Below are 18,521 nucleotides of genomic sequence, written 5' to 3' on the forward strand. Positions count from 1 at the left end.
TAGCCATCCAAGAGTACCAACCCCTAGAGCCAAAGGGTGATGCCTACTAAAAAAGATTTTTGAAAGAGGAGTCAAAGAGGGGAATATTGAGAAAATAAGTAAAGTTATGCACCATAACATGGCCTACGGGACTGATATAAGCTCTAGTTCCTAGCTTAGAGACTCCTCTTCCAGGTTCTTCTTCCTGCCCTGCTTGCTGTGTGCACCAAATTACTACTAATGCAGAATGCAGAAGCAACGGACTGTAAATTGTCCCCCATACTTGTGCTTGCATCTCAGATCTCTGGAGAAGTATCTCCTCTGAGCCCAGCCGTATAAAATAAACCTCCTGCCTTCCAAGAAAAAAAAAATAGGACAAAAATAATAGAGAAAGGTAACAGACTTAACTGAGGAAGACAGGTGGGATAAAGCATATTTATGACTACAAATATATAGCTTAGGTTCTAAAACGATAAATTTTTAGGAGTTAATGTCCCTCAAGTCTCAGGAAAAACTGATAATTCAGGCTATTAAAAAAAAAAAAAAAAAAGACCATGCCCCAGTGTTTTGCAGAAAAAAAGCAAGGTGCCCAGGAGACTAACCATACAAAGAAATATTTCAGAATAAGTATCTAGTGCTTACTAAAAAATCTTCTTGGAGGCAAGTTACTAAACAATCTTGAAATATTTGGACAAGTAAATATGATTAGTTAAACCTCATTATCCACCAAGATCCTGTACAAGTGTGCTGTATCCACTGCATCATTTTATTGAATTCTATCATACATGTAATTTTAAAGAAAATAAAAAATAAAAAAATAAATGCTCACATTAAAAAGTAATTAAAAATAAAGTTTTGCTGCCTTCAAGAACACTGGAAACCACATAATAGCAAAAAAGAGGTGGGCTATGTCACATCATGCATCATTAAAGCAATCCACTCAAGCTGATTTATAAACTCCAGAAAATTGGGCGTAGTGGTATAAAAAATAAATGGTCTAAGTCTTTTCTAGATATTAGTAAAATTGGAATAATTTGAGAAAATAAACTTCAAAGGAAGAAGTGCACTGAAGGGGTTAAATTGCACCAAGTTACATTTTATAAAAGCTTATATTGCTTATGTCCTATAAAACCATGTAAGAAACATGAAAACCAACATCTAACACTGAAAACATTTAGAAAGCCTGTGCTTAAGCATAAAGTTAAAAAAAAAGGAAAAAATAAAATTATAACCATTTCATAATCATCCCATTTTCATATTATGCACTCACCACTATACTTACACTGAATATATATAATTTATCTCACAGAAGCAAAATCTCTAAGCTTCTCCCTACCTTAGGTTTTTAGTCAAAATGAATGCAAACAATCACGTGGGATTCAGCCAAGCAGTGACGTTAAATTCTGCTCTGTCAGAGAGAGCATCTGTCAAGCCCACATTTAAACTGCTGCCTGCCTGTGCAGCAGCTGAGGAACTGTGGATTTCATATTATAGACTAAAACCCCAGTAAAACTGCTCAAAATCCTTCCTGCAGCTGCCAGGCAACAACGAAAGAGAGTTAAATCCTATTCTATTCCAATACAATCGGAGCACTACATTCTAGCTCCGGCTGCTTTACATTGCAGCTCAGTGTTATTACTAGAAATATGGATACTGAGAAGAGAATACAGCACTGCATTGTCCGGCCAGGAAAACAGCAGATGTAAAAAGCTTCAATGCATCAACTGTCGGCAAGAGTCAACAGTGCTCCGAATAGACCGGACAACTACAGCTCTTTTGTTTAAAGAAAGAGAAAGAAAATGAAAGAAAGGAAAAATCTCAGAAGACTAGGACCCATATGAACAAGGAGGGTAACTCGAAGACAAGGAGACAGATGGACACTTTGGATACTGTGAAAAGCAATCGCAGGAGGCAGACTATTGGGGGATGTGCGCATGTTCGATAGCATCTTTTTTGCTGAAGTGATGGCGTGCCAAAAGTATTTTCAGTGGGCATAATCCTCTCCACATAAATGGCCTGACCAAGGAAGGTATGTCGATATCTTGTGTGTAATATTCATTTAAATGTCTGCTACCTTTTTATAGCCCTGGAGGCACTAATATCTGATAAACAAGTTCATCCTGTTCACCGTCCTTGAAAACTATGAAAGGGTTTCTAGATATATGATTTTAAAATCTGTCATTGTTAAAACTGTCATTGCTATATTCAAGTAATTATGTAGCCTGGAGTAATTACAGATTATGGATGTATAAAAGAGAACAGGCAAATAGTATCAAGATGTGCTTAAAGGATTCTCTGAAAAATTAAACTTAAAAAGAAAAAAACTAGCCCTCTAAAGAAAACATAGCAAGCCTCTACCAAATTAGGTCAAAATGAATTCTTATCCAGTAAAATAAAGTGATCTCTTAAAAATGGCTATCAAAGAGACAATGCAGTGAAATTACATTAAATAGTATCAAAGATGATCTTAATATTAGGAGCTTTTTTCCAAAGTCCTTTTCAAACAAATTATTAACATATAACAGCTTTTACTAACAAAATTATCCCAGATCCATCTCCCTAAATAAAGACAACAAACACAATCTAAGAGAGTATCAACAAATCTTACTCTCGAGCTGTAAGAATATTAAAAGGAAAGCATTTGCACAGGATCACACAAGGCAGTGTGAGTTTTATGCACAGAACACCACCACAGCAGATCTGCATGTTATTACCATGTCCATGAATACAACTTTAAACAAAGAAACAGCAATAGTTGCTAAAAATTCCCCCACTTGAAACAGTGAACTTTCATTTTAAGCAACTCATTCTAAATGATCAAATATAAGATTTGTCCTTGGTGATAATTTTTCAGTGAAATTCAAAACATAATGTGAAAATAACCTGATATAAAAATATTCATGAACAGCAATACAAGGACAAAAAATTAAATATAAATGTAGCTACTGTGCTTCTAGGCTATTAATATGTGCTAATGAACTACCATCATGGTATGTATGTGCAGGGCAGAAATAAATCTAATAAACTATTTAAACAACAATCACAGAAGAGCAACTCATGGGTCAGGAGCTCAAATATATTTCAAATATTTTTTACAATCTACTAGAGAACCTGATATTTGCTCAATCTCACAATACAACTCAATAACCTATTATTTAATAATCACAAAAGGCAAATATTTTAAAGACATATGTAAGCATTCTATTCTAAAATTAAGATTAAACAAGTTTATCAAGCCCTATTATTATTACATCTCAACATCAACTCTGTCATACCATGAATTTTTATTCCACTATAGAATGAAATCAGATGGTATTAAATAAAAAAATACAGCTGTAAAAATCTCAAGTCTCTCTTAGTGCTTTTTCTGTTAATGTTAACAACACCAATTAAACACTTTTATAAACTAGATCTCAAAACAAAAGTATAGAATTTTTTTATTCAAGCACCACTTAATCTAGGACTGTTCCAATAGACTAGATATCAACACTTTTTAAAGACAAACGATAAAAAGTGTGTGTGTGTGTGTGTGTGTGTGTAAGAGAGAGTGCAAGCATGTGAGAAGTAACTGAACATTTCACAGCAACATTCTCTCCATGTACTACAATTCATAATATGTAAGTATACATTAATAACTTGAAAAAATTATCATAAAAAACCCTAAGAGCTAAATCAAAGGTACTTCTATGCTGAAAATGCAGAAGTGTGAAACTATTTAGATTGACAAAAATATTTTAACTTTCTTGTCATGTTCCCACTTTTTAAGAATTAATATATAACAGGCAATAACTGGAGAGTAATTTAGACATTTAATAAAAAGGAGGAACAGTTACTTTAATCTTTCTTTTTAACAGAGAAATTATGATGAATGCCTGAGAAACTTTCAATAAAGAAATTTTTAAAGCTAGACACATATACTTTATTTATCAATGGGAGATTACCAAATGAGTATATACGGATTTTAAGCCTGGGAAGCTTAATATTTACAAATATTAAGTCATGAATTTAACTTAAGATGCATCTCTATCACTTATTGCTACAAAATCATATAGGACCATAAACTATGTATTTATGCTAGATTATACTATATAACAATATGCTGTTTTCTGTAACATGGAAATACTTCAGAGATATCACTTCAGGTATGTTGCTTTCATAAAAATATTAGTTTATTACTATGATATTTATCTTCATTCATTTCTTCAGTCATTTATTCAAAAATCTGACCTAGTATGTATTGCTTCTCAAACCATCAAATTTATACTTTTAAAAGATGTAAATGATTGGACTTCAACCAGATATCAAGCACATATCAACAAAAAGTTGACATATTTAACTTAGCTTTGGAATGTTTAAGATGGATTTCTAAATAAATTTAAAAAGCAACTTTGTTTCTTTTAAATTTATACACCTAACCCTTATATCTACTGGCTTCTATGCGGAGTGGAGGAAGAATCATTGCTATTTATAAAATATTTCATTTGAAAATAAAAGATTAGAAAGAGTTTCCTGGTCTAAATAGAATGGCAAACTATTAACAAGTACAGGAAGGAAAAAACTGAGTTTCTAAATCAGAACACTCAGCCTATTTTCAGTTTAGCTCACAGCAGCTATGTTTTGCTGGTACAGTGAACAGCCTTGGTCTTTATTGTAGCAATGTGAAATTAAAATTCATGTAAATAAACTCTAATAAATAGCAAAATAGATTCTATGTTTTTAAACCTCCATACTTAAAAAAGAATCACTTTTCCGTATCTCACAGGATGATTAAACATTTTTTTTTACATTTGAGAACCATAACTTCTAAAAGTACTACATAATTTCGGATACTAAAAATTATCAAAAGCTGGCGCCTTTAGTATTATACTTTAGAAATTTGTTCAAATTCCCACCCACTTGCTCCTCCTAGTGGCTTTTACTAGAATAGTACTTTCATTCATATATGTTTAACACTTTCAATCAATATTTTCAAAGTACTTCATACACCTGATACGTGAGTTTTACTATAATTATTCAATTATATGAAGGCTTCCATGTAACTACCATTATTTTCCCAAAATAATTAAGTTTCATGTCAAAGTTAAACAAATTTGGCATTAAGCACGAATCTCTTAATATCACAGGCTAAACAAACACATAGGTATGTATGTACAGAATTTTAAATAAACAGAATCCTTCTAAATTAAATTTTTAAATTGGCTAGTTTCTTTTGCTTAAAGAAATAATTTTCATAAGAAAAAGTTGAAGAAATTGAAATTATTAATCCCCTTCTCGAGAAGGGTTTTCTCTTTAAAAATAGAATTCAAGCTACAGCCCCTTACCCACCTCTACCTCCACTCCTTGATCTAGAAAAACTAAGAACAAACTGAAAACCATGAAAAATCTGTGCTGTGAACCGAAAAACCTTGCTAAAAGATAACACCAGCAGTTTTTAATATGGAGAATAATGAACCTCCCATACTGACATCTTAAAATCTAGGGCTTTAATGCTTCGGATTCCACGTCTCTCTCTCAATCTCTCTCTCTCTCTGCCCCTCTCCTGCTTAAGCTCTCTCGCTCGCTCTCGCGCGCGCTCTCTCTCTTTCTCTCTCTCTCTCTCTCCTCTCTCTCTCAAAAACAAATAAACATTAAAATAATAATAATAGTAGTGAAAAATAATCTAGGGCTTTAATGAGTGTCACACCACCAGAAGTCCTAAAAATGTAACAAATTCTCTACACACAAATGTAGAACACAGCAAAACTCAAGAATCTTTTAAAATGCATTTTGTAAAATTCAAAATTTTAAACAGCTGGATATGATAGTACCTAGTGCCTGTATTTTGTAACAAACCTGAAAGGATTGTTCAAAGTAGTTCTTTGTTTAATTCTAACATGGAGACTCAACTGAGATATGTGAGAGTGTTCTGCCAAGGCCAAAGATAATTAAAGATAATTAGTTACTATATTTTAAAACTCAGTCTTAAGTCTAAGTAAGGATTATGATCTCCTGAATACCTCATCTTTGAAGTGGAAGGTTAAAATTAGAAAGAGTATTTGAAAATGTTCATCATTTATTAGTCTTAAAATCCTGTACTGAAGTTACTGGACCCTGAAAATTAATTTTGACAGGTGCATCTTCTCATTGACTTTCTCAACACAGTAGGGGCCAATGGAAACATGCCAAGCAGTGTACTGTGACTAACAGAACTCTGCCATAATCAACCTTGCACCGTCTGTCCCACAACTGATACATGACCGTTTTACAAAAAAGGCCGCTGACTGTGCACCATACCACCAATGGTATGTCAAATCAATTTTAATTAATGCCAATAAATTTTCCATCTGCTCTCAGGCCTTCTTACGTGGCCTCTCTCAGGAATCTAGGAACATTGTTCTCTTCTACATGCATACAACTTTTAAATCTTTAACTCAGGTCAAAAGCACAAATGACCAGAACTACTCAGACAACGAAATAAGTGGAAGAAAATTAATCCATCACTTTTCTCTTTAAAGTGCTCATCCTATTCCCAGTGATTGTATGTTACCAAGGATAAACAAACTATAAATTTCATCCCTGGGTTATCATATTTTCACAACTTAAAAACTCCTATTTGCCCTAATATTATTAACATCCAAAGTCTCTTTTCAGGCAGTTCTATAATATTTTGCATTTTTTAAATTTTTATGCTTCATCTTTATAGAATGACTGCATGGGAGACAACGTGACCGAATTAAAAAATGATTACCAAAGAAAAGTATTGATTCAGGAGAAGGAAACAACATTTTCAGCCTCCAGTATCTCATATCCCATTACTGGATATTTACAACATGCTTCAGTGGAGGAGAAGACACTGCTGCTTTGCAAAGATGAGCTGGAATGCCAAGAGGTCTCTGTTCCGTACCCATCTTATTGGTGTACTTTCTCTAGTGTTTATTTTTGCTATGTTTTTGTTTTTCAATCATCATGACTGGCTGCCAGGCAGAGCTGGATTTAAAGAAAACCCTGTAACATACACTTTCCGAGGATTTCGTTCTACAAAAAGTGAGACAAACCACAGCTCCCTCCGGAACATTTGGAAAGAAACAGTCCCTCAAACTCTGAGGCCTCAAACAGCAACTAACTCCAATAACACAGACCTGTCGCCACAGGGAGTTACAGGGCTAGAGAATACACTTAGTGCCAATGGAAGTATTTACAATGAAAAAGGTATCGGACATCCGAATTCATACCATTTCAAATATATTATCAATGAACCTGAAAAATGCCAAGAGAAGAGCCCTTTTTTAATACTGCTAATAGCTGCAGAACCTGGACAAATAGAAGCTAGAAGAGCTATTCGGCAAACTTGGGGCAATGAAAGTCTAGCACCTGGTATCCAAATCACAAGAATTTTTTTGCTGGGCGTAAGTATTAAGTTAAATGGCTACCTTCAACGCGCAATACTGGAAGAAAGCAGACAATATCATGATATAGTCCAACAGGAATATTTAGATACATACTACAATTTGACAATTAAAACACTAATGGGCATGAACTGGGTTGCAACGTACTGTCCACATATTCCATATGTTATGAAAACTGACAGTGACATGTTTGTCAACACTGAATATTTAATACATAAGTTACTGAAGCCAGACCTGCCTCCCAGACATAACTACTTCACTGGTTACCTAATGAGAGGATACGCACCCAATCGAAACAAAGAGAGCAAGTGGTACATGCCACCAGACCTCTACCCAAGTGAACGCTACCCTGTCTTCTGTTCTGGGACTGGTTATGTTTTTTCTGGAGATCTGGCAGAGAAGATCTTTAAAGTTTCTTTAAGTATCCGTCGTTTGCACTTGGAAGATGTATACGTAGGGATCTGTCTTGCCAAGTTGAGAATTGATCCTGTGCCCCCTCCCAACGAGTTTGTGTTCAATCACTGGCGAGTTTCTTATTCAAGCTGTAAATACAGCCACCTAATTACCTCTCATCAGTTCCAGCCTAGTGAACTGATAAAATACTGGAACCATTTACAACAAAATAAGCACAACGCTTGTGCCAACGCAGCAAAAGAAAAGGCAGGCAGGTATCGCCATCGTAAATTACACTAGAAAAGACAATTTTTTTTTCCAAATGTGCAATCTGTAAAATATTGCTAAAAGCATGTATAGTTAAAACTGATTACATCCATAGGACAAGTTTTAGTTAAAATTCATCACATACAGAAATTCAAAAAATATTTTTTTAATTTCTGAAAGTAATTCTTAAAAATACCATTATATAACAAAAAAGGTATCCCAAAAGAAACTATTAAAAAAAAAACTGTATGAGGGGATTCTGTGTTAATACATGCAATAAAAAGCATGCACACATCAATGGTTCAAGGCTTACGTTAAGGGCCAATAAGATGTATTTGCATATATTTTCCACATAAATTTTAATTTAAGAAATGGAGACAGTCAAAAGACCCTTCTCATTTTAGATTCAGTTTTTCATTTTAACATATAATTAAATGTAAATAAAACATTATTGTCAATCTTAAGGAAAATTTGTAATTGTGCAAAGGACAAATTTTCTGACCTGACTATTCTAGGGTTCTAAAACTATATTCCATGCAATAAGATTTAGTTGAATTACTCCATAAACACATTTATAAAGTTCAGATGTTTCATCAATGCAATTTTCATTTAAGTATTTACCTTTTAATAACAATTGAGATACTCATTTTCTTTTATTAATACATATATTGGGGGAAAATTATTTTGACATGTGATAAAATGTGAAAAATCAATGTGTCTCAGGCTCAAGTTTTTATAAGAAAAAAAAAGTAAATGTTTCAAAATAGACAGTTTGTTTCCTTGTCGGTGTTAAGGGCCAAGCTAGTATTTAAATGAGTTATTCTATTAGATCAGTTATTGCACTCTTAAGGAGTACTACCACTTAACTTCAAGGATATCTGTAAAAATACAACAGGTTCCTCCAACTGAAGCAAAAGTAATTGCAGGCACAAAGAGAATGTACTGTTGAAAAAAGATACAGGATAAAGAGTGCAGCAGCAGTTTCATTCAATACATTTTTAAGATGCATGTCTGCCAAACTGCAACATATGGGAAGTTTATTTCCTGACAGCAGGTGTACACATGCCAATACTTAATCATTTTATGGCACCTACTTCTTTCTCTGAGTGCCAAGTTTACAAACCTGCAGTTTTTAATTTGGTAGACGACAACTATTCCATGTCACCAATTTAAAACCTTTTTTGGGAGGGATGGGGGAAAACTACACGTTTGATGAACACTTGATTCTAGGATGACAATGTATACAACGCACTTTTACCAAGTTTTTAATAAAAAAAAAGTAAACAAAAAAATCTTTACTGAGTGTTACAGTACAAATATTTTCACAGTAATTCTGTTTGGTTCCATTACAAAGTTTAAAATCAAGAAATAGTAACCCACTAAGTTTGAAAGTGTTTTTAATTCATAAAAGTATGTAAAATTTAACGATCTAAATCTAAGGAAGATGTTACTTATCCTAATTGTAGTGACAATTATTTTTATCCTTGATTCTATTCTGAAGAGATATTGTACCAAAACAGAACTGTAATAATTGTTAAAGTTCAGAATCACAGAAACTGTTTAAGTACTTATTATTTAATATGTTACATTCTATTTATACTGAATATATCTCCCATTTTCAATTCAGTAGTCTTAAGTATTCTATTCTACATAGAGTAATTTTGAAAGCCAAGCTATATAACATCCCAGCTCTTGGTTAAGTCCATTTCTCACTTAATTTATTCTATATGATTATAAAAACACTAAAGTTACTAAATGCCAAACTCATTAAATAAAAGTCACACATAAGAGGATAATACCAAATTAGGTAAGTAAGTTTCAGGAAAGACAAAAGTAATCTTTCCTTCAATGTAGAGTAATTCTCTCATTTCTACTTCAGAAGTCTTTTTAAAAAAGGGTATATGTGTGTACATGTATGCATGCGCAATTATGTACCCAGAAACAGAACCCAAGCACTATCTGCCTAAATTATGATTATAGTGCAGGATCTTTAAAAGATAGTATTTTTCTTCCGGAAAAATTCAAGTTTAAAAAGTTGACTTTGAAAAACAGAATTCTTAACAGACAACTAAATCGCTCCTATCTTACACATCAATTTAAAATCATTTCAATATCCCTGAGAATACTATCTTGAGAAGTGACAGTAATCTGGTAACATAGAGTTCTCAAAGAAAACTCGATCAAATAATAAAGTTTCCTAATGCTGCTGAAAATCTGTATTTTAAAATAAATATTCTATTAATTTATTCTTGACCTTCCACTCTCAATATGCAAGAGTAATTCTTCAGAAAACATGAATTTTTATATTATAATATCTCAACACCTCACCAATAGTAGCTGTGCCTTATTCATGCCCAGTACTATGTGATTATGATTACACATGAAAATATAATGTTAAATTCTATTTGCACTACATTTGGTCAAAGAAAAAAATCAGGAACAACTATGTAATCTTTATGCTCAAAGTGTTAATAAATATTTTAGAAGATTAAAAATACCAAAACTTTTGATAGTTACACTAGTTTTGATCAAGATTATAGGTAGTGAAAGTCTAATTCAAGTAAATAATTTAAATTTCTCACCTTTTAGTATACAGCAGAATCACATATAACCTCAACTGGAATCTTACTGATATCTATTACCAAAAACCCCTATGACAATAATAGCAACAATGGCAGCAGGAACTATTTACTGATAGAGCATACACTATATGCCTGGTTCTGTGTTACACCACTTTCCACACATGATCTCACAGAATCCTTACAAATGACACTAAGAGACAGGAAAGAAAGACTCATGAAAGAAGTTACATACCTAAGATCACACAGCTAATTAAAGCAGCAAAGCTCCATCTTAAAGACCATGTTCTCAACCAGTATGTTATTCTGCTGTATATTTCACATATGACACCTGCAGTTAAGATCTAAAGAGCTAAGCAAAAATGGCCTGTCCTCTAATTCTACTATTCTCTGCTTATTCTTCATCTTTTGCCAGGGAAGGCTTCATAACCATTTTCTCACACTGGAGGGGCACCTGATGTTAGGTGCAAATAAAGAGAAAGGGAAAAGAAAGGAAATCTGATCCCTCTTTTCTTCTTCTTCTTCTTTTCAACCGTTTACATCTGGTGGCCAAAACCTTAGAAAACCCTAAGTTTACTGCTTATCTCTTGCTTCTTTGGGCTCTGAGATACATCTGTAAACAACAGACATATGTCGCAGTTAGAAATTACAAAAGGTGCCTACTTGGAAGCACATTAGATCATTAGTAACAGACAAAAGTAGCACTGCATTTACTCTACTAGTCAGTCACCTACTGTTTTGGGATGAGGTGGTAAAATCCTTTTATCCAACTGATTTCAGGGTTTTTTTTTCCCTTTTCAGTTTTTACTGCTCAACTACAAAATCTATTAAATTAACATAGCTTTAAGAAGACAAAAAAGAATATCCCCACTATGCATACATTTCTAAAAGACCTCACAGAATATCAGTTTATCACTTAAACAGTACTCTCAAAAAACAGAGAATGTACACAAATACTAAAAAGTGACGTTCTGAGTTTCAGGAAGACACCTGTCACACACTACATCAACACACACGCACAACCTTCCTCTAAGCATGATATAACTATAAATCTTACTATTTCAAGATACAATATGTCAAAAGAGGAAGAAAAATGTTTCTGTATCTACAGGAATTGTTTCTTCTCTCTTTACCAGAGCAAATATCTGTGCTAAAGGACAACTGGAGCTAACGTAATTGTCTCAGTCTGTCTATTAATCTAATCATTTCAACTTCCAACTGAATGTGACAGATTCTAAATTTGAATCTCACTGTTGACAGTATCCTAAACACTGAAAAAAATAGATCGACAGATCTAATAGATCATAAAAATACTAAATAACAGAAAACTATATAATATTATATGAAAAATCTTGAATTCATGTTTTTATGAATTTTTAAGTAAATGTTTAAAATCACAAATTTATACAATAGAATAAAATAAGGGTGTATGCCATAACTAAAATGCTATTAAAACATTAGAATATAGATAATGGAATTAACATGACATTCTGACAGCGATGAGAATCTTCTAATATACTGAAGGTTTGAAACAATAAAAATCACATTAAAACCACAATACAGTTATTTAACGTAATTTCATAAAACTGTTTCCAGTTATGATTTGAAAAATAAATACTATCAGAAAATTAGAACTAGAAGAAATTACCATAAGCCCCAGCTAAAATCTACTTGATTATCAGATAAAATTAAGAAGAGAAATAAAAATGTTCAGTAAGCCCATAATGAGATAATGTGTTATGGTTTAACAACAGTTTTCAAACTAATTTCCTCATATGTCTCAGTTACTATAATTAGTAAAACCAGGAGAGCTGTGTTTTAGAGTCCTGCCCTCACTTTAGTACAACTGCAATTTTATGTTTAAATGAAAAGTCTCCATGTCAAAGTTCATTTGAAAAGAGTGACCAATGTTTATTTGCTTTTTGTTTGTTTACTGAAAACTACCTCAATGATTCTTGAACTGAAATACAACTACAGAAAAGATAAAAATACATGTATTTACTCATCATATAACATCCAACATATCAACTTAAAGAATAAAAGGAACTCAGATAATCAGTCAAAAAAAAGATTAAAATACGAAAACAAGAGTCTTAGACATGAGCCATTATACAATACAAATAGTGAAATAAAATTCACAAAGGCAACATTTTAAAAATAAGGGATAATCACAAGTAAGAGGAAACTCTGGTGAAAACTAAACTTCTACCAAGAGGTATAAAAATTCTGACAAGTAAGAACACACCATTTTTTTTTAGTTAACAAGAATACCTACTTTTAAAAATGGACATTCTTCCCCAATCAGCATGTTTTCTTCATCTGTATTTTCCAAGTAGGGAAAAAACTGTTGTAGTAAGCCCAGTCAAATCTTAATGAATATTTTTTAAAGTTTTTAGCGTGTATGGATGGAAATCACAAAATGATTATAAAATTAATATGGAAAAAAGGTATCAGTAGCTAAGAAAATACTGAAAGTGATCTTAAAGAATGTACTATAAAGCTGGGGCACCTGGGTGGCTCAGCTGGCTAAGCATCTGACCCTTTGTTTTGGTTCAGGTCATGTCTCATGGTTTGTGAGTTGGAGCACATCAGGCTCTGTGCTGGCAGTGTGGAGCCTACCTGGGATTTTCTCTCTCCCCCTCTCTCTGTGCCGCTCCCCCACTTGTGCTGTCTCTGTCTCTCTCATTAACAAGCTAATGGCTATCATATCAAAGTTTGTACTATATCTCACATTATTAGCACATGTTCACTAAAGCTGTTCTAAGATTTAATAAATTTTTAATATTTTTAAAGAACTTTCTAGAAGTATATATGATAATCAAAATTTTAATAAAATGACAGGATTAGAAGACCTTTGAGGTACTTTTTTCAATCATTCAAACATCTTTTGAGAGACTACAATATGTTGGGTACAGACACTATGATGATAACCAGTTAAGATGGTCTATCTAATAAATGATGTTTGGTTACTTGGACAGCCATAAGAAAAAAAAAATAGATTTGTTCTTCAACCATGTATTAGAAAAATTTCCAACCAGATAAAAGATCTAAATGTAAATAACGAAACAAACCAGTTCAATGGGGGGGGGGGGGGAGTGCATTTCTTTATAACTTGGGAGAAGAGTTAACTTTCCTAATTACGACAAAACTACTTTCCACAGAAGAGATTTATAAATGTGATTACAAAATACTTTGAAAGAAACTCTGGCATGGCAATAAAAAATCAACAAAATCAGAAGACAAATGACAATCTGAGAGAATACTTGCAACCTATAAAAGTTTAATATCCCCAATATACTGAAATGATACAAAAGAAAAAAGGAAGAGGAAGAGACCAACATTCTGACAGAAAAATGGGGAAAAACATTAGTTTACAGAGAAAGAAATGATAAGACCCTTAATCATAATCAACTTTGATGAGAATGCAAATAAAAACCACTAAGAAACCATTACTCACCTATCAAATTAACAGAAAGTTAAGCCTGACATCATACCCTTGATAGACCTGTAGGAAAATAGGCACACTAAGACATACTGGTGGGAATGGTACAACTCCTAATGGGGGGGGGGGGGGGGGGGAGAATTTGATAACATCCTGCAAAAGTACAGAAGCATTTACCCTTTACTTATCAATTGTCCATCTAGGAATCTCTTCCCAAAACACTTGATAGCAATATGATATTCAGTAGGCATAACACTAATCATTAGGACATGATTAGTAATAGCAGAGGACAGAAAACAACCTAAATGTCCATCCATATAGGCCTGGTTAAATAAACCAAGGCACACTACAACATATTGGACTATATATTCATAGTGGGATATAGTCTAAGGAAAAAATTATATCCGACTACCTTATAGTAAACAATAATATCAGCATTGTTATTTTGAAATTTTTACTGAAAAACAGAGCACACAAGAAATTATGCTAGTATGATTAGGAAATGCTATGAACTGTTTAAGAAAATTCTTTCTTTCTACTGATTATCCATATAAACCTGTCCTTATATACATCTTCAATAGAATAGGTGTGGAAAAGCAAATTTATTGAAAAAGAATAGGTATTACTTATTCTTAAGGATACCATCATAAAAAGGGTAAAAGAAAATAATGAATACAGGTTGACTGATTTTATATACACACACTCATTATGTATTTGGCAGGAGGAGGGGGGGATAGGAGGATGACTGAGAGAATTAAGGGGAACTCTGAGCATCATTAAAGGAAAAACAACAGACTCAGATCTGGATAACCACTGTGCCTCAACAAGGGAAAAGTACAGAACCCTCTTCTTTCCAAAGTACAAAATGCTGTGGTTTAGGATGGATGTAAGAATACAGAGCATAGACTAAAGAGGAGTTGCTTATTAAGCATTAAAAAAAAGAAAAAGGTTAAAACTGAGAACACCAGATTTGAGTTAAAACTATGTATTCTTAAACTATACTCCTATAAAAATCCATCATTATCTTTAAAAACTTCTAGAAAATTCCCAACACTGGCAGATTTTCCTTGGAAACATACTCCACCCTCAATTTAGAAAGCTCTAGGAAGACTTTCAATCAAGGTAGCCTGCCTTGCACTGCTCAAGCTAAAATAACTCAAGACCCTCTTTTCTAGTAAGCTGAACCCTAAGGGAAACACACACACACACACACACACACACACACACACACACACACACACACAGAAAAAATGATTAGAGCTAACTCACTTGAACTTCAGTACCCTGAAGAAATTATCCATTAATTCTTGCTACCTAGATCCTCAAAGCTGCTTATGGTTCCTGTCCCTTCTGCCACTGGGTTCTGATTTTCTAAGCTCACCTACATATAATTTTTCAGTACTTTTTTTCTTTGCTACAGTTAGACTCAATTTTTGCTAGTTACCAAAGAATCCTGACAGAAAACCTACCACCAGGAAATTTTGAAGCAATAAAATGATCCCTAGCTCCTATGATGAATGCTCCATAAGACCATGCCCTGTGTTCTGCTACCTGAAATCAAGAGTGCAAAGGGATCCAGGAACTTCTCTGCTAAAGAAAACACACTGAAAATTTCAGACCTGTTCATCATCCATATCCATGGTTCAACCCTCAAAAGAGCAACAAAGTTGTTTTCAGCATACAAAATAACACAACTGAGACCATGTTGCTATAAATACCTCATTGCTGAGGAGAGATCAGGGAAACAGAGTCTGGGACCTCACTTCCTGAAGTCATACTACTATGAGGGAGAGCCAACACATCTGGAAAGTCACAACAAAAACTGACTGCCTGAGCCTGATACACTGTAAAATGTTGTCTGAGCTTAAAAAGTAATGAACAGGGAAGGGAGGACTGGACTATATCATTTCACATTTGCTACTTAAAACTGTATTCCTGGGGGTGCCTGGGTGGCTCAGTCAGTTAAGTGTCCAACTTTGGTTCAGGTTATAATCTCACAGTTCATGAGGTTGAGCCCCACATCAGGCTCTCTGCTGTCAGCACAGAGCCTGCTTCGGATCCTCCTCTCCCTCTCTCTCTGCCCCTCCCCTGCTCACGCTTATGGGCTCTTTCTCAAAAATAAATAAAAGATTAAAAAAATAATAAATCTGTATTCCTTTATCAGAAATCTGTCTGACAAGGTAAAAAATAAACAAAAGCAAAAAAAAAAAGAAAAAGAAAAAGAAAAAAAAGAAACAGTTACAACCTTCTTCCTAGTAGGTTTATTTAAGAGAGAAAAGAGAATAAATGACTCCTCTACACTTAAGAGAGAAAACTAACAGCTGGACAAAAACAAGATAATTTTTACAAAAATAAAATGAATTTTTAAAGAAACTTCATAAGCAATAACCCCAAATTTAAACTATTTATATGTCTGAGTGTCTATATGTATACCTACATTTAACAATATGTTTAAACTGAAGTTATCCTCTCTCATCTTGACATTTAATACTTTTTCATCATTTCACGTCTTGGTGAATGGCCATCTCCAGTCAGTGGCCACATGAGAACACCAACAGTCATCCCTGCCACTTCCTTCTCTTGTTATCACCATATCTTTTTATCCCCCAAATCTGGATTCTGAATGGAATCCATCTACTTTTCTTCATCCTACTCCTCTGGTATCTCTCACATGAACCTGCAATAACTTCACAATTGGTTTCCTCATATTCATGCAATCTGTTTCCCGTACTACAGCCAGAATGGCACTTTCAAAACACAAAGCTGTTCACATTACTCCAGTGCTTAAATGCTTCCCAGTGTTCTTGGAACAAGAACACTGGCTAGCGACAAGATCCATAAATGGGTCTCTTCCTTGCTAATAATCTCTGCCCAATCTTCTCATCGCTATCTGTGCCTTGTCCTTTGTTCTGTAAACTACCTGTCTTCCTTAAGATTAATTTTCAAGGCAATAAACAACAACAACAAATCCTAGACTAGAACCTGAGTTGAAATCTGACTCAATAAAACAACTTCAGTTTTTGGCTTCAAAGTATTTTTATCTTATTTGAAAGGAAACCTTTCTAAGGTATCGAATCTATTTTTCTCTACAGTGATAAAACTCACCCACTGATTTGGATACTGGCTCACCTATACTGCAAATAATAAAGCAATATTTAAGAAAATATATGTTGACCAAAAAAAGTATGAGTATCCTGGAAATAGTAACTATAATTGGTTACACGAACTTTAAATTCCTCTCAGTCATCTTGGGACTATACAGAAATGGATTTACAAACTGCCTATTAGAACTCAATCATAAACAGAGAAGCAATGGTGAAAGTGCTAATGATCAAGCTTACCAAAAGCCACATGTTTTAAGAGCCTGCATATCAGTGCATTTCTAACCAGGGATTATTATGCCTACGAAGATCAAGAGGAGAAACATTAGCTTTCCTCAATATAAATTCAATACACATGAAACCACTGGGCATGATTCCCTAAACCAGTTTTACCATACTAAAATTCTAGAACTCCAACATTAGGCTAAACAATTCTTGAGCCCAGTCCTCTTCAGAGTTGAAGAAACATTCAGAAGTCTGTTCCTTACTTGATAAATATTTACTGAGAGTCTAGGCACTGAGTCATGATCTGTAGATACAACAATGAACAAAAACAATCACTGTATTGTGGAGATAATACTCCTTTGACCATTTATCAAATCTTCATAAAAATGAGTGAAAGGACAGGAGAACCTGGGTGGCTCTGTCGGTTAAGCATCCGACTTCGGCTCAGGTCATGATCTCTCAGCTCCTGAGATCGAGCCCCGCTTCCAGCTCTGTGCTGACAGCTCAGAGCCCGGAGACTGCTTCAGATTCTGTGTCTCCTTCTCTCTCTGCCCCTGCCCTGCTTGTGCTGTCTCTCTTCCTCTCAAAAACAAATAAACATTAAAAAAAAACCCACTTTTTTAATGAATGAAAGGACAAATGTGATTATCTGTCATGTAGAAAAAAAACAAAATGCCTCGCAAGCATTTAACAGGAGATCTAACCTAATCTGTGTCACCTAGGGTCAGAAAGCCTTGTGAGGAAACGTTAAAGCTAATGTCTAAGAGATAATTAGATGGGATTCAGGCAAAGGGGGAATAATTCCAGGAAGAAGGAACAACAGCTACAATGGCCCTAAGGATGAAAAAACAAACCAAGGCACAAAAATATAGAGAAAGATTATTAAAAGCTGATGCTAGAAAGGTTAAAAAAGGCAGAGGGGGAGGGGGGAGACAGATAAAATCATATGAACACTTATAGCACATATTAAGAATTATGGTTTGGGGCACCTGGATAACTCAGTCTGTTAAGACTCTAACTTTGGCTCAAGTCATGATCACGCAGTTTGTGAGTTCGAGCTCTGCATAGGGCTCTGCGCTGACGGCTTCAGATCCTGTCTCCCTCTCTCCCCTTCCCCCACTTGCTCGTGTGCTCTCTCTCTCAAAAACAA

At 34.1% G+C, this 18,521-nt stretch overlaps 2 protein-coding genes across 2 annotated transcripts in view; one reads left to right on the forward strand and one right to left on the reverse strand.

The window, feature by feature from the left end:
- CDC73 (cell division cycle 73) overlaps positions 1-18,521 on the reverse strand; it is a 137,457-nt gene that overhangs the window by 66,553 nt on the left and 52,383 nt on the right. The gene's annotated exons all lie outside the window — the stretch shown is intronic.
- On the forward strand, positions 1,412-13,398 carry B3GALT2 (beta-1,3-galactosyltransferase 2). The gene is made up of 2 exons (XM_043568383.1): positions 1,412-2,008; positions 6,662-13,398. The coding sequence occupies exon 2, from the start codon at positions 6,789-6,791 to the stop codon at positions 8,055-8,057; it is 1,269 nt and encodes a 422-aa protein (XP_043424318.1). The 5' UTR covers positions 1,412-2,008; positions 6,662-6,788; the 3' UTR covers positions 8,058-13,398.

Source organism: Prionailurus bengalensis, chromosome E4, assembly GCF_016509475.1.
Source record: "Prionailurus bengalensis isolate Pbe53 chromosome E4, Fcat_Pben_1.1_paternal_pri, whole genome shotgun sequence".
NCBI lineage: Eukaryota > Metazoa > Chordata > Mammalia > Carnivora > Felidae > Prionailurus > Prionailurus bengalensis.